This window comes from Pseudochaenichthys georgianus, chromosome 22 (assembly GCF_902827115.2).
Source record: "Pseudochaenichthys georgianus chromosome 22, fPseGeo1.2, whole genome shotgun sequence".
Taxonomy (NCBI): Eukaryota; Metazoa; Chordata; class Actinopteri; order Perciformes; family Channichthyidae; genus Pseudochaenichthys; species Pseudochaenichthys georgianus.
Window position 1 is genome coordinate 35,317,806 of NC_047524.1, and position 22,500 is coordinate 35,340,305.

Genomic DNA, 22,500 nt, shown 5'->3' on the forward strand with positions numbered 1-22,500 from the left:
CCCAGACCGTAGTCGAGGAGGGCAGAAGCAACAAGCTTCAGGTTCAATAACCCACTTTAGCTTAAATTACTGGAGAGAGGCAAGCTCTTCTTGGGAGGCCGTTGCATTTATTTAGCTGTTCTTCTGTTTCACAAAATACATCACAGACCTCTGTTTTTCTGCTTCCTCGTTTCACTTCCAGAAACAAACACACATTCCGTCACTGTCGCTCTACCATCCACATGCACAAGCCACACTCTCTCTCTCTCTCTCTCTCTCTCTCTCTCTCTCTCTCTCTCTCTCTCTCTCTCTCTCTCTCTCTCTCTCTCTCTCTCTCTCTCTCTGCATGACCCTAATATCATAACATGTGTGTTCTGGAGAATCACAGAACGGACGATCGTCCTTATTATTATTATTATTATTATTATTATTAATAAACCAATTATTGGTTTTAATTATTGGTATTATATGTGTTTGTTAAATTCGGCATCATCTAAGTTGCGCTGACAGGTCCACACACTGCTTCCCCGCAGCGAGGCTCCCCCGCCCTCCTGCTGATAGTTGACGAGCGTCAAGCTCCTCAACCGCCCCCCCCCCCCCGTTGATAATATATCGATCGTTGGCACGCTGATAACATTTTTTTTTTTTAATGGCACTTCATATCAAAAAGGTTGCCCTGCTCTACATGCTCCCCCTTGGCAATATAATTCGTCGCCACAACCTTCAATTTCACTGCTACGCCGATGACATCCAACTTTATATCTCAACAAAAACCATCACCCCCACAAAACACTCCACTCTCACCAACTGTCTCTCAGAAATAAAAGCATGGATGCAAACAAACTATCTCCAACTGAACAGTGCCAAATCAGACATCATCATCATCGGCCCCCCATCCCGTACCAAAGCCATCCAGAATTTCAACTTCACCATTGACAGCCACACTCTATCTCCCCCCCTCACATCCGCAACCTCGGAGTCATCTTCGACAGTCAGCTCAAATTCAACCACCACATAAATCACATCACCAGGACTGCCTTGTTCCACCTCAAAAACATTGCCCGTCTCCACCCATCACTCTCCTCCTCTGCTGCTGAAACCCTGATTCATGCATTCATCACTTTATGACTCAACTACTGCAATAGCATCCTCTACGGCAGGGGTTCCCAAAGTGGGGGTCGCGGGACCCCGAGTGGGGGTCACGAGATGATTAGAAAATTATTATTTATATAATTATTTATTATTATTAATAATAACGTGTGCATAGACATTTTTCAGGGGCGGACTAGCCATCTGTATAATTTCCCCGCAACGAGGCTCCCCCTTTGACAATCCACTAGCGCAGTTTCTCAAACTTTTTCAGACCAAGGACCACTAAAAAAAACCTCACGGACCACCTAACTCCACAAATATCCCAACACAATAGGCCTGCTTACCCATTCCAACAGTATATAACAAATTACAGCCTAATAATGACAGCTTAACCTTCTCTATATCGCCTCGTTCACACATTAAATCAACAATACAAATACAACTACAGATTATATAAGCATTTAGTTCAAATGCGATTTAAAATGCTCTCAGGTTGTACACATCTCTATGAAATGTAGACTACATTTATTACGGAGTTTATTTCCGAGACAACAGACTCGTAGATTGTTGGCTACTGAGAGATATGCAAAATACACCGCATGTAGTACGACACAAACCTCCGCTGTGGATTTTCAAAACAAAATACAGTAAAACTATGGTCGCAGGCCCAAGTTTAACTCTCTGAGACCTGCATGTTCTGCCTACAAAACAAAAATAAAAAAACTTTATGCAGCCCCAACAACAGCCTCTGATCATCAACAGACTTCATGTAATGCTTCATCAGATGCATATATTAGATAATAATCTCTATCTCACTCCTAACACATCTAAATCTACTTTCAGCATGGATAAATGTTCATAAAATACATCCATTGTATATGCTTCTTGAAATCCTAAAAAACACATCGTTTTTCTAGAACAGTTTACAAATCGCCTGAAAATGGTACAAACAAGTGGCAACATGTTTGACGAAGGTGTTGCGCTGGGCTATATCATGCAATCGAAAGTTAAACTTAAGCTCACTCCATTGCGGAGATATTCCCGCGAGAGTGCGGACAACTTAAATTAATTCACTAGCCCCCGTTGACAGGGGGTCGCCAGTCTCTGGAACTGTTATTTTGTTGGGGGTCGCGGGCTGAAAAGTTTGGGAACCCCTGCTCTACGGCATACCATCCAACCTCCTTAACAGGGGAACTCCAAGAGAGATCTTCCTCAGATATAATGCAGTTAAAGTCTTGTTAGTTAATGATTAATTTCATGCAAGGCTCATAAAGAGGCCTGGAGACAATAGTCGGCCTGAATTATCAATAAATATATTCATTCCAAGTAAGATGACTTCGAGGTGAGAGGAAGTTCAGAGATCGCCTTAGGCTACAAGAACAGTTAACTTTGGTTAGTTAACTAAGCCTATGGCCGTTATGGGACGATGACGTTTAAACATTTACAAATATGGCTTTCATAAAGAAAGACATGTGACACTTTCGTGAGGGGCTGCAGGATAAGATATGTGTATTCATTGCTGAACTATACCTGTGTTTGTGTTTTATTGATTTCTCTCTGTTTTATTCTTTCATGTGTGGGTACTAAATTGCTACAACATTTTGGAGTAGTTGGCTTAAACAGATGTGTGTGGGGAATGAGTGTGCGTTCTGTCATGACTCCAAATCATTGTTGGGGGACTGCCTGAGGGCAGAGGGACACACACGCACAGGAGATGGAGCAACAGATGGAATCAACAACTGCTGACTCATATATATCTCCATATATATCAACAGTGTTGGTGAAAATATGAATGAAGCTAATTTACATTTTTATGCGGACGATACCGTGATGTTGTCACAAGTTAGACACTTCTATTATTGTTTGTTTGATGCCTCATCTAAACTCTCCTGTCATTTCAGATCCCGCTTTCCTCCAGGCCCTTGTAATCAGCTCATTTCCCTCACCTGGTCTCCTCAGCCCTTCCCCTCACCTGTTACTCATTCCCTCATCACTCCACAGTATTTATATCACCTCATTATCAGTTGTCCTTTGCCAGATTGTCTTGTCGTTTCCGCCAAGCTCTCCAGTGAGTGTTGTGGTCTAGTCCCGAGTTTTGTCCTGCCCAGTTTTCGATTCCTGCCTGCATGTCTGACGGATTTACTGTCCTTGACCTGGAATAAACTGAACATTACTATACTGGTTGTATCTGAGTTGTGCTATTGGGTTCTGATCTGTACCTGTGATCGTAACAGATGTACTGTGCAGATCCCTCCATTGGGCTGCTGTTAAATTACAGGCTGTTTTTAACATTATTCAGACTCAGCTTGCTGAACTTAAGCTTCTTTTAAATGTTGATAAAACTAAGGTAATGCTATTTTCAAAAGCTAAAAAGACACCAGAGCCTGTTTTGGATATTGTTACTATGCAAGGACAAGTACTTCAAGTGGTTACCTATATATAAATACCTAGGTATCTGGCTTGATGATTGTCTTACTTTTAAACTTCATGTCAATAACCTGCTTAAAAAGCTGAGGGTTTCTTTTCAGAAACAAGTCCTGTTTCTCGCTTGAGGCCAGGAAAAGGCTAGTCATTGTGACCTTTTTACCTGTGCTGGACTATGGTGATTTGTTGTATATGAATGCACCTGCCCATTGCCTGAACAAGTTAGATGCCGCCTATCACAGCGCACTGAGATTTGTCACAAATTGTAAAGCACTTACTCATCACTGTACCCTGTATACCAAGGCAGGTTTGCCATCACTTACTGTAAAGAGGCTCAGTCATTGGTACACGTTTATTTATGTTCATGTTGGGTAAACTCCCGTATTATATCTGCTCTCTGATAACACAGAGAGTTGCAAGCAGCTATTGTCTGAGATGTGCCAAGAGCAAGGACTGTCTTAGGTAGGACATCTTTTATGTGCAGCTCCACTTGCTTGGAACAATCTTCAGCAAGAATTGAAACTGAGCAATCTCATTCCTCTGCATGTTTTTAAAGCTAGGCTAAATGAAATGCTTGTTGATACTATGGGCACTTGTAAATGTCTATAACTATGTAAATGTATCCTGTACATATAATGTATAATGTCCTTTATTGTTTTATGTTTCATGTGGAACCTATATGCTGCAGGTCTCCCTTGAAAAAGAGATCTATGATCTCAATGGGACCAATCTGGTTAAATAGAGGTTTGAAATTAAATGAAATGAAATTGCCTAGGGTCTCGCCCAGAAGTGAAACTGGCCAATGGAGAACTACCAGCTCATGTTCTAGGGCTCGCCCAGAAGTGAAACTGGTCAATGGAGAACTGCCAACTCACTGGCTAGCTCGCCCAGAAGTGAAATCAACAATAACAAATGCTAAGGAGGAGCAACCCACACAACCCCTCTTCACTTGTGTGTATATATATTATGATATTCTCATGCTCGGCGCTCTTTTCCTGACTGGCTGTCGTGGTACGTATATCACACGGTGGTAGGAATTGAGCCCGGAGCGCTCTGTATTGTACTATTGTAGAGTGCTCTGTATTTGTATTCTTGTTCTTTTACCATTAAAACAGATTATTGTTTAACCCTTTATCTGGTGCTTTGAATTCCTTCTTTTATAAATTTGACTAGCTCATTAAAGGACACGCCGAGGTGGGTTTCAGACCACTCCTTGCTCCAACAATATCCAGAACTCTGCTGCCCGCCTCCTCACCCACACCCGCTCCCGGGACCACATCACTCCCGTCCTCCAGAACCTCCACTGGCTCCCCGTCCGTCAAATAATCAACTTCAAAGTCCTCCTCATTACTCACAAAGCCCTCAACAATCAGCCCCCCCCCCTACCTCACAGACCTGCTGCACCACCACACTCCTTCCGCTGCCTCCGCTCATCATAAGCCAACCTCCTATCCATCCCCACCCACATCAATCACCGGACCTGGGGGGAGCCTTCTCCGTCGCTGCTCCCTCCCTCTGGAACTCACTCACACAGCCCATCACTGACCTCACCACCTTCAAAAAACTCACAAAAACTCACCTCTTCAATCTGGCTTTTAATGTGTGATTGTTTTTGTATTATTTGACTTTAACGATATATGTATTTGTTGTTCCTTTCTTTTCTTTTCACTATATCTGTAAAGCGTCTTTGAGCACCTGTAAAAGCGCTAACAAAATAAATCTATTATTATTATGTGCCATCTGACCTCTGCAGCTCATCCAAAATGCAGCGGCTGTGATTCCCAAAGACGTGATGAGTCCTTGGCCAAGTAATATATATATTTTGCTCTCTTTACAATAAATTGTTAAACTTAGAAGTTGTCTGTCTTTTCTGGAATTCTGAACCCAACAATAACTTAGACTAAAATGAACTATCTAAACACTCAGATAGTCCTTTAGCTCAGGGGTTCCCAACCCCCGGTTTTTTCAAAAAGTGTTTAATTTTCGCACCTATACCAGTGATATTATTTCATCCAGTAGCCTAGTTAATCTTTCACTAGAAAACCGTTGAAAATGGCTTTCATGATGTTCCGAGGGATTCGGCGGCTCAGCAGGTCTCAGCCTCTCGTGTGCACGAGAAAGTTACCGGTGCGCCAAGTAGGAAGAGGAGCGCACAGGAGACAACCATTTAATTGCAGACTGTTATGTTTATGTGGGGAAATGGCAGTGCATTCATTATTTGAGATATATTTCAAACTCGGACTTCATTTTAAGGACATGTCGGCCAGGGGTGTAGAGCTATTTGTTTAAGCACCGGATTGGCAAAAAAGGAGAGTGATTTGATTTGATTTAAACCAGTCTGCCTTGATCTATGAATTCATGTCCGGGACCTCATGGTATATTTTCCCCGCAGCTGTTTTATAGAAGGAAAACCTCCTTCAGTTCATGAACTGGCTGCAGAATCAGGAGGCAGCGGGACGTACCTCTGAGAAGTGCAGCACCAGCGGGTAAAGAGCTGTGCCTTTTTACGCACCGCCTTCGCTGTGTTAACCTTAATCAGAACAGTTTAAGAGTGACTGCAGGCTGCTACGTGTTAACCACACACATCTCTACACACATCGAACTGCCCGATTACTCCCCCTTTTATTAGTTTTATGAAAGAGATGTCCAGTCACCAAGGCCCATGACGTGTGTGTGTGTGTGTGTGTGTGTGTGTGTGTGTGTGTGTGTGTGTGTGTGTGTGTGTGTGTGTGTGTGTGTGTGTGTGTGTGTGTGTGTGTGTGTGTGTGTGTGTGTGTGTGTGTGTGTGTGTGTGTGTGTGTGTGTGTGTGTGTGTGTGTGTGTGTGTGTGTGTGTGTGTGTGTGTGTGTGTGTGTGTGTGTGTGTGCTCTGCTCAGCTCAGCTGTGTGTGTTCGGTGTGTTTGTGTCTGTCCGACACCGGCATTTGTTTTCAAATGACCATGAACAGTAATTTACACACATCTGGCTAACTCCATAGGTAGCCTATATGCGGGTGTTCTCAAAATAAATTAGTTTAATCTTAATCTCGATGTAGAGCTAAATGCTATCGGAGTGCACCGGAACGAACGTCACTATCATAATATCTTCTGAAAACAAATGCCAGTCACACACACACACACACACACACACACACACACACACACACACACACACACACACACACACACACACACACACACACACACACACACACACACACACCAACCCAGTCTCACGGCATTTCGTGTTCACCAACACGATTTTTAATCTATTGATTCGTGTTCACCAACACGATTTGCCCCTTTTTTTTCGTGTTGCACAGAACGATTTTAAAAGCAATGTATTTCTACTGGTAATGTGTTTCGTGCCTGCAGGCTGCAGCACGTCTTTTTCTCCGGTCGGGTCGTGGAAGACCGGAAGCTGTGTGGTTCATAAAAACATGTTCTTACTCAATATCAAGCCACAGTTATTGCTTTTATTTTAAATCGTATAATTTCGGACTTTTGTTGTCGTCTGTGAGGAAAATAAATGGGGCTCAGAGCCTCAGGATACTGAAATCTGTATTTTTTAAATCTTTTTTTCCTTCTAATTTGTTATTCTTTTCAAAATAACACACTGTTATTTACTCACCAATAACACACAATTATCCTTGCTTTTATTTATTGGTTTAATTCCATAATCTCGGGCTTTGTTGGCGTCCGTCAGGAACTGAATTTCAAAATAAATATAACCGGAAACAGACGTAGGCATTTCGAGGTGATTACCCAAGATCCTCAGCTATGGTTTTAAGCTCGCTGATTGGATGTGTTAGCCGCAATGCATGCTGGTATTTGGTGTTTATATTATATGAAATCCGGAAAACATTTTAAAAGTATAAAATAATCAGGCCCGGTTCTACGGGGGTGCATAAGGGTGCATTGCACCCTCAGTTGAGTCGTTATGCACCCTCATTTGAAAAATGAAAAGTGAAAAAAAAAAGAAAAGTGAAAAAAAAAAAAATGAAAAGTGAAAAATATTACATATATAATAATAATAAGAAGAAGAAGAATAAGAATTTAGTTGAAATAAAATAAATTGTAATTGTGGTTAAATTACATTGTCTGCATTTATTTGGTCAATTTTAACGGTAAGTAACATTGTTATGTCAGGTGCGCGTGACCTGTGCCGCTGCGCGTTCGTCATTTGCAAGGTGCTTACACAGCAGTCAGTGATGGACATCAGAAAATGGTTAAAACAACCAGCCCTTATCGCCAGCAGTAACACTGCATCTACTGCAGGTAATAACAGTTCAGATCATGGGGACATTACGTTACCCGCGGCCACTGTCGTGGACACTAACGCCCGACTCGCCGGCTTTGCCCGCCTCGCCCACGGAGGCGGAGCAGCCGCAGCCGTCTACGTTGCCCCAAACACCGCCACCCCACAGCGGCCGGCAAGTGCCAGAGGACCTCAATACAGAGCCTGCCCAGGTATATTTAAAAAAGTACCCAACTCGCCTGTACAGTGGGGTAAGGCGCTCATTTTGCAGCTCATGGTTTCAAAACAGAGATTGGCTGGAATATTCATGTAAAAAATATGCCATCTTCTGCTATGCATGTAGACATTTCGGTTCAAGTAAGTCAGATGCCTTCACCACAACTGGCTACAACAACTGGCGCCATGCTCTTATAGGCTACGTAATAGGGACTGGGAAGGCATGAATCAAGCAAAGAGCACATAGATCCATCTCTTCATTTTGCTCTCAAAGTGCACCAGATTGATGCTTTTAACTTCAACATTTAAAAAAATCTTCCCGGGGGAGCATGCCCCCGGACCCCCCTCGAGGAGGTGAGGACCCCCCTAGAGGAGGTGAGGACCCCCCTAGAGGGTGTTAGGTCCACTCACCACTTATAAAAATAGCACTTTACCACTGCACCCTCACTAATCTCAGATGCACCCTGAGTCATTTTGTTCTGGAACGGGGCCTGAAAATAATACTTAATTCCGAGTGCTCTTGCTTTTCTCTTTGAAAGTCATCACATAACGGCATTGTAATACACGGTTCAGCTGCATTACATATTACAGATCTGCCGTAGTTCTTTATTTAGAGAGCCCTGATGAGAAGACCTTTGGAAAAACTGGAAGAAATGGCGCCAAAACTGAATACTTGACGTGGATCATAAATATATCAACAATTAAACAACATCTTCAATTTCTCTTCACACAATACGTCTCCTTGCAGTATCAACACTAATTCGACTGACTTTTACATTTGATCTAATTCATAGATAAGTTATATTTACACCATAACGGTGCACAGCTGATATAAAAGGACTGTAGTTTTTAAAGATATTACTGATTTTCTTTGAATGTAAGAATGTAAATACTGAGTCTGAAATAGTATAGCAATATGCTGTAAAATGATGTGAAAGCATGCATAAAACTATACATCTTCAGATGTTGTACATACACACTAATAATACAAAGTTATTATGGCTGTGTGCACCTTGTGTGCACCTCCTAGTGGTTAAAGCACGTTATTGAATTATTGTTTTTATGTGTTATATTTGATTAAAAAAATATTAAGAGTACATACTTTCATAGGGGGAAAGTATAAATATCGAAATATAGAATATACAAAATCAAGAAGATACTATAAGTGATCTCTACAATAAAACAGTTTAGTGCAGGATGTACACAGATATTAATAGGAGGAGGTGCAAAACAGAAAAACGGATTAACCTTTATTTAAACATTAAATATTAAATATTAAGCCGGACAAAGTAATTAACGTCTAATATATTTCTTTCCTGCAATGTTAACTATGTTGAAGCACTTATTTTAACTGATATTATACACATTAATTATATTCTTATGTATGTAGATAGAATAAGAAATGTGCAGAATATGACAGTTTAATGGTGGAGGTACACACATAATTAATTATATGTTTTACATTTGATAACACCAATGTGTTTAATAATGGCAACTTCTAATTGTGGGGAAAACGAAAACGTTCAGTAGAGACGTCCCATAGAACATTTTGCGAAACACAAAAGCCAGCATGTGTAGTTCTGGAGGGGTGTTCGATTCCAGTTTTGGATAGTCTGGCGTGGTTTCGTTCCATTTCACACAGCTGTTTGACGCTCTGCGTAACCCTACGGGAACTGTAGTCCTAAACGATAGCTGGGGATTATGGGTAGTGTAGTGTCTTCGGCCATCCTAAACTCAGAAATGTTGACAATCGCAATGATGCTCGAAATGTCCCTTATAGGCCTACGTCTGTTTCCGGTTATTTTTATTTTGAAATTCAGTTCCTGACGGACACCAAAAAAGCCCGAGATTATGGAATTAAACCAATAAATAAAAGCAAGGATAATTGTGTGTTATTGGTGAGTAAATAACAGTGTGTTATTTTGAAAAGAATAACAAATTAGAAGGAAGAAAATATTTTAAAATACAGATTTCAGTATCCTGAGGCTCTGAGCCCCATTTATTTTCCTCACAGATGACAACAAAAGTCCGAAATTATACGATTTAAAATAAAAGCAATAATTGTGGCTTGATATTGAGTAAGAACATGTTTTTATGAACCACACAGCTTCCGGTCTTCCCCGACCCGACCGGAGAAAAAGACGTGCTGCAGCCTGCAGGCACGAAACACGTTACCAGTAGAAATACATTGCTTTTAAAATCGTGCTGTGCAACACGAAAAAAAGGGGCAAATCGTGATGGTGAACACGAATCAATAGATTAAAAATCGTGTTGGTGAACACGAAATGCCGTGAGACTGGGTTGCGCACACACACACACACACACACACACACACACACACACACACACACACACACACACACACACCCTGGCGACCGGACATCTCCTTCATAATACGCCTTCTCCTCGTTTTCCCAGCATTCACTGGATTATCCGTAAATCATACAAACAAAACCAAAACGTTGATTTATCTGTTTTTTTTTGGTTTAAAAACTGAATAACGTAGATTTTTTGGTTTTCCGTTTTTCCTAAAAACCAAAAAACGACACTGGTTCTTTTTTAAACGTTGTTATTATGTTTTGGATGCATATTGTTCTAGTATTTGTTCAGGCTGTTACATACAATTAGCCTCTGTTGCTACCTGCTGGTGGTGAGTATATATTAAAATCACTTAAAATTGATAACCGGTCCACGATCTTTTTTTAATGTATCTGCCGGTCCTTGGCAGAATAAATGTTGGGAACCCCTGCTTTAGCTCACCTGAGTCTGTCAGTCTGAGAGGAGAGGACTCTCCTCCAGCTTGTTGTGGAACAAACAGCTCCTTATGCTAACAAGATGTTCCCTGCTGGCACCGATCTCTCTCTCTCTCTCTCGCACCCCCCTTCACGTGCTGGGGTGCTGGTACACCTCAGCACGTGCACTGCACTCTGCATCAGCCAAACAGCTCGCTGCACCCTCGCTGCGAGGGGGACCCAAGTTCCCATCAGCAAAAACACGTGGGTTTGCTATCCTGGCTCCAAAATGGTGGAATGAGCTCCCCATTGACATCAGGACAGCAGAAAGCTTACACATCTTCCGGCGCAGACTGAAAACTCATCTCTTTCGACTCCACTTCGAGCGATAGAACTATTAACAAAGCACTTATATACTAATAAAGGACTGGCTTATCTAAAGCCAGTTGAGTAGCACTTGAAATGTTTGGCTCTATGAAACCTGATGTACTTATACAATTCTGTTTTCTTAAAGGTTGTATCTTCTTGGTTGAATGCACTTATTGTAAGTCGCTTTGGATAAAAGCGTCAGCTAAATGCAATGTAATGTCATTACATTACATTAATGAATTCAACTGCGGAGCGGCGTTCACATAGACAGCGGCTCACACAGCTGCAGAGAGACCGAGCTGTGCCAGCACCTGAATGTGGATCAGTTTCCCCCGGGAGCATTTCCCCTTCGACTAGTTTTTGTTTTTACCAAAGACGAGAGCTTGAAGCAAAATGTTAATAAAACGCTACTGTTTGAATCGATAGCATTTAACAAATGGTCGCTGTTTGGGGCATTAAGTTACAAAATACTACACAAACAGCGCAATGCGGTACTATTAAATCCACGTAGCCTAAGTTACTATCACACATCACAGCAATGAGGCCGGATAAAATATACCAGGATATATCCTTTACCGTCAAACTGGGTCAAAACGTTTGATAAATACTCTCTGATTTTGTATTTATTATATGCTACGTTTTAGCTACATGGCCATAACGTGTAAAGTTATCCAATAATTTGTACAAGTGCTTTTCACAAGTAGACTCTTGCAGGCCAGAGTAGCTGGAGTGATTCAACAACAAAGAAAGACCTATCTGAAGTGATCAGGATGAACAGATAGAGGAAAAGGAAAATAGAGTTCACTGAAGAGACCAGGAGGGTCAGAGCAGGAGAAAGCCAGGAGAAGATGAAGAAATTAGTGAAGAAGAAGAAGACATTTATGTGAGGAATAAAGATGAAATGTCAGAAAGAGGGACAGAGGCTGGGATCAGGAGGCAGATGAAACTCCAGCTGGACCACATGGTATGTTTTTATTCTCCTTGCATACATATTCCAATACATCAGCACAATCTAGCGGCTCTTAGTATTGACAAATATGTATTGAAATGTGTTGCTGCACAGCTCACCTTTAGCTCTCTTAAGAGATGGGTGATGTCATTTGTGTACTTAATTATAACTAAGTACTTTTACTGTACTTACAGTAAACAGAGTTCTAGGGTATCATGAGTAGTTTGTTTGTCTGAACACCTTGTTTCTCTTGTGCATTAAGAACACTTGTGTTAGGGCATGATTTAACAATACATAGGTTATATATAGTATAAAATACCACGTACTGTCTGCCCTCCCATACCACCCTGGCATAACCTCTTTGCCACCCCATGTAAAATGTTCTAGAGCCCCCACTGTATATAATACATATAATGGCACTGTTCAAGCTGTAAACACTGAAGAAAGAACATGTCAAGCTGTGTGCTGTATCAGAAACAATGTGTGACGTGTTTTGAAAGTAATATGGTCTGTTTTTACATTAGCAAGCATCGCTAACACTCTGTACTGGAATATTACAGAGTGATATTACAGCTTCTGTATGTGTAAAGAAGCTGGATATAAAAGGTACTGTCCTTGTGGTAAACCCACAAGAGAGAAAGCATTTGAGCTCCATACTGTTTCAGAAATAATGCTTGATGTGGTTTGGAACATAATATGGCATTTAATCACGGCAGCGTTCAGCTGAGTTTCTGCTGGTCGACAGCCTTCTCTTCACAGGGCTCACTGCTTGCATGCTTACGCTCCAAAGGGGCGTGGCCAGCAGCAGCTCTAAATGGGTGTGGCCAGCAGCAGCTCGGTTGCATTTAAAGGGCCAGACCCAGAATCAGCACTATAGTAACAGGGCTAAAATCGAGGGGTATGAGGCATGCTACAATGGGTGATCGGTATTTTGAACAAAACACTTCAGAGACATGTTTTGTATAGATATGGCCCTATAATATATTTTTCAAATATAGCATAATAGGTGAGCTTTAAGCCACTAGTGGTTTTTTTGTGATTGAAAAGGTTCATGAAGGTAATTGCAGTCCAGGTGGGTTTTGAGCAAGCGGCAAACTCTGGGGAAGAGCCGGGACGCCAATACGGAAGTGCCACACACTGCAGTTCATATATTGGCCGATAGGGACTGACTGCAGAAAGGAGCAATTTCCATAGAGCTCCATGTTAAAATGCCCAACTTTACAGCATAAAAAAACATGTTTCTACCCCTGGATGCAATAAATATTAATATGAATATAGTTGGATTCCACCTTCATGATTATGGATCTGTGAGTGAATTGTTTCCTAACACCACCCTTTTATTTATATTAGGTCTTAAAGTTGTTGCATAAATTATGACAGCTCTGTCAAGTGACTGCTGCTGTTAGCTTCTTGTCTCTCTGCTAGCTGCTCCGTGAAGCTACAGGGACTCTGCCTGCTCAATTAATCCAGGGAACACAACTTGACCCCGGCCGTGTTTGTTTGTTCTTCATGCTTATATATATCGGACTATTGTGACTCGCTCTGCAGTTGAAACAGACGGTGCATGCATGCGGTTTTGCGGTAAGTGAAAATTGAGTACTTATTTATGTGTTAATGATTTTAATCGGCTACGTAATGAATGTTAAGGCTTGAGTTAGCGTGTAAGCGAGTGGTAGCTACATTGGTGCTAACGATACTAATCGTAGCCTCCAAGTTAAAATCATAGACTGTATAAATAAAGGTTAAAACGAAATAGACAAGTGCTAAGCGTTAAGTGGGATAATACTGTAGAACAAACGGCTTCTGTTTGAGGTTGATAAAATAAGGTCATCCTTGTAACTTAGAGAGATATTTTATTATGTAGGTATGCATCGCTAACGTTAATTTCAATTGGCTATGCTCAAGTAAGCTAATGTCGAAGTAGTGTATGTGAAATCAACCTCACAATAAGATGTGTGTATATTACAATTGTTAATGTCATATTTCAACATGATTACACTGAACAAAAATATAAATGCAACACTTTTGTTTTTGCTCCCTTTTTTCATGAGATGAACTCAAAGATCTAAAACATTTTCTATATACACAAAATAACCATTTCTCTCAAATATTGTTCACAAATCTGAAAAAATCTGTGATAGTGAGCACTTCTCCTTTGCCGAGATAATCCATCCCACCTCACAGTTGTGGCATATCAAGATGCTGATTAGACAGCATGATTATTGCACAGGTGTGCCTTAGGCTGGCCACAATAAAAGGCCACTCTAAAATTTTCAGTTTTATCACACAGCACAATGCCTCAGATGTCGCAAGTTTTGAGGGAGCGTGCAATTGGCATGCTGACAGCAGGAATGTCCACCAGAGCTGTTGCCCGTGAATTGAATGTTCATTTATCTACCATAAGCCGTCTCCAAAGGCGTTTCAGAGAATTTGGCAGTACATCCAACCGGCCTCACAACCGCAGACCACGTGTAACCACACCAGCCCAGGGCCTCCAAATCCAGCATGTTCACCTCCAAGATCGTCTGAGACCAGCCACTCGGACAGCTGCTGCAACAATCGGTTTGCATAACCAAAGAATTTCTGCACAAACTGTCAGAAACCGTCTCAGGGAAGCTCATCTGCATGCTCGTCGTCCTCATCGGGGTCTCCACCTGACTCCGGTTCGTTGTCGTAACTGACTTGAGTGGGCAAATGCTCACATTCTATGGCGTCTGGCACGTTGGAGAGGTGTTCTCGTCATGGATGATTCCCGGTTTTCACTGTTTAGGGCAGATGGCAGACAGCGTGTGTGGCGTCGTGTGGGTGAGCGGTTTTCTGATGTCCATGTTGTGAATCGAGTGGCCCATGGTGGTGGTGGGGTTATGGTATGGGCAGGCGTATGTTATGGACGACGAACACAGGTGCATTTTATTGATGGCATTGTGAATGCACAGAGATACTGTGATGAGATTCTGAGGCCCATTGTTGTGCGATTCATCCACGACCATCACCTCATGTTGCAGCATGATAATGCACGGCCCCATGTTGCAAGGATCTGTACACAATTCCTGGAGGCTGAAAACATCCCTGTTCCTAAGGCACACCTGTGCAATAATCATGCTGTCTAATCAGCATCTTGATATGCCACACCTGTGAGGTGGGATGGATTATCTCGCCAAAGGAGAAGTGCTCACTATCACAGATTTTTTCAGATTTGTGAACAATATTTGAGAGAAATGGTTATTTTGTGTATAGAGAAAATGTTTTAGATCTTTGAGTTCATCTCATGAAAAATGGGAGCAAAAACAAAAGTGTTGCATTTATATTTTTGTTCAGTGTACCATATTACAATATGGTTTGTTGAGCTGGAGTTCATTATTGAGCTTACACGTTAATGTCACAGTTATCTGAAGAACTAACCCAAACCTTGTTGTTTTTATTAATTGCATTACCAAATTGGTATCAAATAAACAGTAAGCATTGGTAACACAACTTCCAAAGTTACAGCAAAATAAAAAGGACCCTGACTCGGACAATACACAATCCAACATGTTCAACAGAAGAGAATCACTTATATTGTTTGTACACATGGTACTTTACATATATATCTGTTTGTTTAAGGTGTCCAGGTGATGCAGACAGGCTGGACCAGAGAGTGAGATACAGAACTGGACTCCTCACAGCAGTAAACTTCAGCACAGGTACAAAGACTCTTTTTTTTACTGTACAAAGAATCAAGAAAGATATTGGTTTAAATGAATGAAGTATTGACTTGAATACACTGATATACATTCCATTAAACAATACTAAATACTAGATGACCTACACATCAGTTAAGGTTTTTTACATGCAAAATGTTACATTTAGATATTTAGCAATATGACTTTGTCAGCTTTCTAATTTAATGTATTGAAGGCAAAGCTATTTAACACATAGTGAGAACTGCTACTATTTATCTCTCAATATTGTCTGTAAAAAACGTGGTAACATTTATTCTTTCAGTGGGACAACAGAGCAAGCTTCTACAGTTGCACTACATTTTGATAACAGTTACATATTATTTTGATAATAACATATATTTCAATGTTGATGAACTTCATACTGTTCATTCATAATAAGATTGTCTTTGTAGCTCACTGTTGAAATAAAAAAAAAACATTACAATTACAATATAATTATATCTACAGCCCCTAAACACACAAGCACACCGCTTTCATAAATAACACACTTGTTCTGCAATAATATGTTTTATGTTTCCTCTCATTTTTGTTAGGAAAGGACATGCCTGAAAGACAGGACATTTTCTCCTTCTCTGAGGGTCAAGAAGAACATCCAAGAGGAACATTACAAGCTGATGTTATGAGATTGTAAGACCAGTACAGGACATTCACTAAGAAACTACTTGTATTGTGAAAACACAGTCAGCTGATCGAATGCACCTACATCCACACTCCATCAGATGATTATTTCTATTTGCCTCACTTTATGAGCTTCACATCACTTGTGCCTTGTACCGCAGAGTTTGCAACGTCACAAGTAAATGGGGCCAATCTTCAGTCAGATGTGAATGTGTAATCTAACATTTCAGTAAGAATAATGGAAAAAAGGAGTGCAAATACAAATACAATTTATTGAAATGTGAACCAAAAGTTAATCAAAAATGTTTTAAATAAAAATCACATATGGACAGAAGGTGTAAATTAATGTATAAGTAAACACATTTAGTCAAATAAAGTGACAGACTAGGCCTGTGCAGTTGGTATCAGCTATGGTATCAGCTCCTCCATCAGGCCTGGTCCTCCTCGCTGAGGAAAGACCCTCAGTCCTCTCCAAACCAACAGACAGGACGTCCATCACACGGAGGTTTCTCCCTGAAGTCTCTGCAGCTCTCTGGACACCACGCTGTCTCAATCCGTCCACACTGAATATGAAAGGGGAAAAATGAAAATAATAAATGCTTTAGACAATAAGAAATATAAAGTTGATTGTTGAGTTGCTCAGTTTTTTTAGATTGTCAATACTATTACTCTATAACTAATATATCAGGTTAAGAGGCACATTCAAATAAAGATTAGTTTTTAAAATACATTTTGTCTTTTTAATTGTTTGTCTAAAGTCAAGGATCTAGAACTGCTACTTAGTTTTAATGATACAGTCTGGTTATTATGCTGTTTGGAGGAGGCCTCACAGGTAAGAGCACTAACTAGCTACCATCACATGTACCTTAGCTTGACTTAAATGTATTAAACGTATAGTTAAGTGATATCAAAATATAAATAACTAATGTCATGCAAACATATTAATATTTGCTTGATTCCAGTGTTGAATTTAGCACAATTGCATATAAACGTTAAAGGATTTTAAGATTCTGAAATATTATGCTAAAAACTCAATAACTTAGATTATTATTTATAGTTTTGCTGAATAGTTTCATGTCCGCTTACCTTAGAAACGTAAAATGCGACGGCAGTGTGCAGATGGGGAGCATGTTAGCTTAGCTTGGTAGCTTCAGCTAGCTCTGGAACTTTCAGCTCGGTGACAGCAGGTCCCGCCTCGGCTCCGCCTCTTTGCCCTTATTTGGAGGAGGCGGGAGTTGAACTCTGACGTCACTGTCGAGCCGTTAGTGGCCGACTCTGCCTACTAAGGGCTTCTCTGCAATTCTGCAGAATCCTATGGGTGACGTCACGGACCCTACGTCCATTTATATATACAGTCTATGGTTTTGAGTTGACGAGGCCAGTGGACAGAGAGGAGTTAATGACTGTGGCGATCAGAGGAGTGAGTTGGGGGGAGGCAGGCCTTGACAAGGGTGGAGGGCATGGGGTCCAGGATGGAGGTTGAGGTATTCATGCCGGTGACTTGGGCAACTATGAGAGGTAATTTGGGTGAAAGCTGTAAAAGTGTGGCAGGTTCCAGATAAGGATGGAACCTGGAAGGTGGACGAGACGGAGGTGTTGATTAGGTTGCTGTGTATTATTTTAATCTTGCTTTGAAGGAATGAGTAATAAAAACCGTCTTCCAGTCTGGAAGAACTCACTGCATATGTGCCGTAAAGATGGACTGTCGTAGGGCTGGGCATTTGAAAATATTCAACACAGTGGTTAAAAGTACCAAAGCTCTGTAACCACATTTGATTGGCAAGCACATGCTATGATTGCTGTGACGTACATGCTTAAAAGGTAAGTCTCACAACAGCTTTAGTAAGATACTTGCATCTGTCCACCTACCTGACACCATTTTAGTGCTAAACTAAATTATGTCAAGCTAGCCTTGATTTGGGTTTTGAGTAAGAGCAAAGAAACACATGCATTATAACAATCATAAATCATGTAAGTCTTGTTGAGTATGTGATCACCAAATAAATCCTAACTTGATTAAACCGTCTTTGAGGCATTGTAACACAATCATATTTCATGTACAATACATGAACATAAATGTGTTCATTATCATCTTCTCCATGTTAAAGTTAGGACTCATTACATGAGATTACAAATGAAAGAATACCTGATATATTAATAACTATTGTGGAATATAATGTGAGGAATAACTAATGTAAGTATTTTGTCCTTTTCTTCTGGTACAATAGCAGCACCAACAGAAGTGCCTTTTGGCAGGGGATTTAATTGTTACCTACTTATACTGTAGGCATAATGTGCTTTAAAAAACAGATCCATCCATGTCCCTTCTTGGGCTCCGCATGTGTATCTGTTCCTGGAAACTCTATTTTTTACCCACTTTTCCATGGCGGCCTGGAAGGCTGCAAAGCCACGGGCCTGGCTGTAGACCGGCTGGCCCTGGGGGTCCATGGCTGACACCTCACTTAAAGCACAGTCCCTGGTGTGCATGACAAATCTGCATGTCTGTGGAACTTCAATCTCTACCTGAAGATATGTACATGCAGACACAGGGTCAATGGAAAGACAGAGAGGGATTTCAGATAAGAACATTCTGTTGTAAAATGACCTAACAAAGTTGGACACATAAACAGGAATTTACCTGACAAGAGACTTTTGGGCCGTTCTTCAGGTTGGCAGTGCCCACCATACCATTTCTGCTCTCTGTGGTGTACTGGTACACATATTTCTTATAGGTCCTGAATCTGGATGCCACTGCAAGTAGAAAATGGTATCACATGGTTTTACTGATCCTTTAGGATATGTGTCCCTTATGCCTTATGCCTTATCCCTGCCTTTAAAGATGAGATCATTAGTATTGGTGTATCTGAATGTATTTATTTATGAAGGGACAATGTACATTAATCAACATGAGCACTTGAGTCCATCATGTCAGTGTGGCAGATTATCCATAGAGGCTAATCTTCATCTGCAGTCCCTGGGCGGTTGACAGCATTCAAAGAAAACATTCAAGAGCACATCAGGACAGAAATAACACATGAGCCCAATGACAGCATATAAGCACAGGTAAAAGCACATGAGCACGATTGCAGCACATATAACGCACATATTCCCACTTAAAAGCCCTAATATACAATCCCATTAATACACAACCGAAATTAAAGCACATAGTAGTAGAGGGTAGTAGAGCATGCTCATGAACTGTTAGCGCCGGAGCCTCGCTGCGGGGAAACTGTGGCGCGCATAATTGCGCCGCATTTACGCATTAAACTGAGACCCCTGCGCAAGACCCCGGCCCTACGCACTGCGTGTGTTCTGCGTGTAGGGAGGGGCGGCCCTGGTACAGACTGCCAGGTATGTGCTACCTGATAGGAAAAGACTGACTGCCGAAAGGTACTCTTTCTATGAGGTATTTTATAATCCCCACTCGCAGTAGCTCTGGTTGATGAATTTTGATTGTGTTTATTGAATTAATTACCAAGCAAAATGTTATACACGAGTAAGATGTCGCAAATTCTATCATTCTATCATTTCCTAGTTAAAAAAAAAAATGTAGTAAAGACATTACAATGATGATATGAAATGATATGAATTGTTATCCAATGTTTTCAGACCCTGCTTAGAAAATGTTTCCACAGATTTTATTTTGGTCCTACTGTACTTGTCTGTGTCCAGCTGGTGAGACAGTAGTTTATGTGTGAGACAATCATTGCATTAAAGTATAATTTTGAGGCCTCTGTAGTTAAACTGTACCTGATGTGACGAACATTTGCCAGATTAAATTTGATTCGGATCACAACTTTTTTGAACAGGCGCTTTTAATGTAAGTTGTGAATCAAAAACCATACCTAAATATTTAAACTCATTGACTACTGATATACTTTTTCCTACTAATATAACTCAGGGGTCTGGACCTCTATTTGCATTCACATTGAAGAAAACATACAGCCGGTTTTCTGACATTGAGGTGTAAATGTGAGTTTGTTAACCAGTTTGAGATATTGACCATTGATAGTTCTTCTGCAGCCTTCTTCTTGTTCTTGTCATGTATATGACTGCAGTGTTGGCATAGAGCTTCCTTATAGCATTAATGAAAAATATTGCTTTTGCCTTTTTAAGCTCTTTTACAACAGTAGTAGTAGTAGTAGCAAATCATTAAAAGCACAGGAGCAAGAGTCCATCAGCTTCCTGCTGCTATCTCCAGAAACAGGTCATGAGTTTGTAGATTAAGCACAGCCACCATCGATCTGTTAGCAGGTCGATGTGTCTGTTCGTAAGAACATCTACTCACCCCACCTCCTATCTTACCCTATCTACCCTATGCACATACACATTTTTCCAGGTACCCACAATGTTATCCCCCGAGACAAAGTACAGAGTGTTGTGGCTCCATCAATATGGGGCTCTATCATCTCCTTAAAATCTACAATATTGGCATAATGTCTTCCAATTTGATCAAATTATCAAAGTAGTCATGTAAACAACAACATTACAATCTCTTCAGAAGAGGGTTTTATGGTTTCATAATGAGAAATGCACATTTAATGTGAATATAACTAATTAGTTTGTTGAAACTTACACAGACAAGTTGAAGTTTGTTCATTGTTGTCATTGCCTTCCTCTGGAAAACAAAACAAAAATAGTGACTGGTTATATAAATAAGTAATGAAGATGGTTTTATTAGAATTATAAATAAATATAGAGTTTATGAAGTGAACAAATGTGTCCATTTTGGACTATTTTCTTTTAACATCACCCATGGTGGCAAGGAAAATAAATTGGACGAAATAGAAAGGAGGTTATTACATACTTAAACACTAAGCATTCATTCATCTATTTTTTAAATGACAATTAATAACTGCTGACAGCCGGGTAATATATGTACAGTATGAAAGATAAACAGAATAATTCGTTTTCTATTTGAGTAAAATGTTCCTGCTGTTATTCCTGTTGTCCCACTGCCAATGGATAATTATAAAGATTTATTAAAAAAACGTATTTGAATATACGTGACAAACTGAGTTTTCTTATCTTTGTGGTTATTGTAAGGGTAATTGTAACATTAAAGGAATATGGATTTAAATGAGTCTAGAATATTTGTATTTGAAAATTGCCAAACTTGTTATTGTTAAAGCATAGGTATGCATAATGATATTGTGATGATAGTATAATGAGAAAACATGTAAAATGGCAGGACCCTTGAACTATCACACCAATATAGTCCTTTTTCACAGAAGACATTTAATTCCATTTTCAAACTAAGGGTCCTAGTATTGTTTATGTTGGCTTACTGTATATGTTACTCTGAAACTTAAACAGAACAGAGACATCGTTAATCTTTTAGTAAAGCCTGTGCTGAGAAAAAGGCTTTTACCCTTCAACTTCAAAATAGTTTGTTTTAAATGAGAAATGTGATTGTAATCAATTACTTTGATTTAAAATGAATTTCTACTTACGAGCCAAAGTGTAGCTGCTGAGAAGCAGTAAGAGACACAGCTTGCCGTAACTCATCATCGGCTAAAAGGGTGCTTTCCTCTGTGTTCTTTAGCCCTTTCAGTCTTCACTAATACATCCACACCTTTACCCAGATCCTTTATTAGGACCCTCTTCACTGCCTCTCAATAAGCCACCCCTTCAGACTACCAGAGTTTTACGGACAAAAGCACAGGCCTGGCTGGTCGTTTCAAAGTATAAACTCTGACAAACAGCCAGAGTTGTGTGTATATAACAGTTTCTCGATACTTCAGTTTTTGTGGGTCGGCATCCCGGTTCTATGACCCGCTGCAGTTGGTTGGCTTGGTGAAAGTATAGATCTCAAAGTTCACCAGATTTGTACATTTAACTTGATATGTGCATATGAAATTGTTTATTTTGCAATACAAAATGCTGTAAAGTAATATTGCAACATATACTTTTTCATGTGAAAGTGCAACAATACAATTGTTCACTTAATAGTAACAATGAATAATTGTAATTAATTATTATAATCCCAATATTTATAAAAATAATTGATGATAGATTAGCATGTTGTCCATAATCATACAGGATATTGTATAGTTAGTGAGTACATATTTCTTTTCTGTTTCCATGAGCAAGATTGCAAGGAATTGGCAAATGAAAATGGCACTTTTAAAAGTCATGGAAAGGTTTAGATATTTAAAAAGTT

The 22,500-nt window shown here is 40.2% G+C and overlaps 1 protein-coding gene across 1 annotated transcript in view; it reads right to left on the reverse strand.

The window, feature by feature from the left end:
* Positions 1-22,002, reverse strand: part of apoba (apolipoprotein Ba) — a 110,261-nt gene extending 88,259 nt beyond the window's left edge. The window contains exons 1-4 of the mRNA XM_034111570.2: positions 21,791-22,002; positions 20,914-20,955; positions 18,976-19,088; positions 18,715-18,860 (exon numbers count right to left, since the gene is read on the reverse strand). Coding sequence (XP_033967461.1) covers positions 18,715-18,860; positions 18,976-19,088; positions 20,914-20,955; positions 21,791-21,848 — 359 coding nt within the window. The 5' untranslated portion in view covers positions 21,849-22,002. The remainder of the gene's footprint in view (positions 1-18,714; positions 18,861-18,975; positions 19,089-20,913; positions 20,956-21,790) is intronic.
* Between the last annotated feature and the right edge of the window lie 498 nt (positions 22,003-22,500).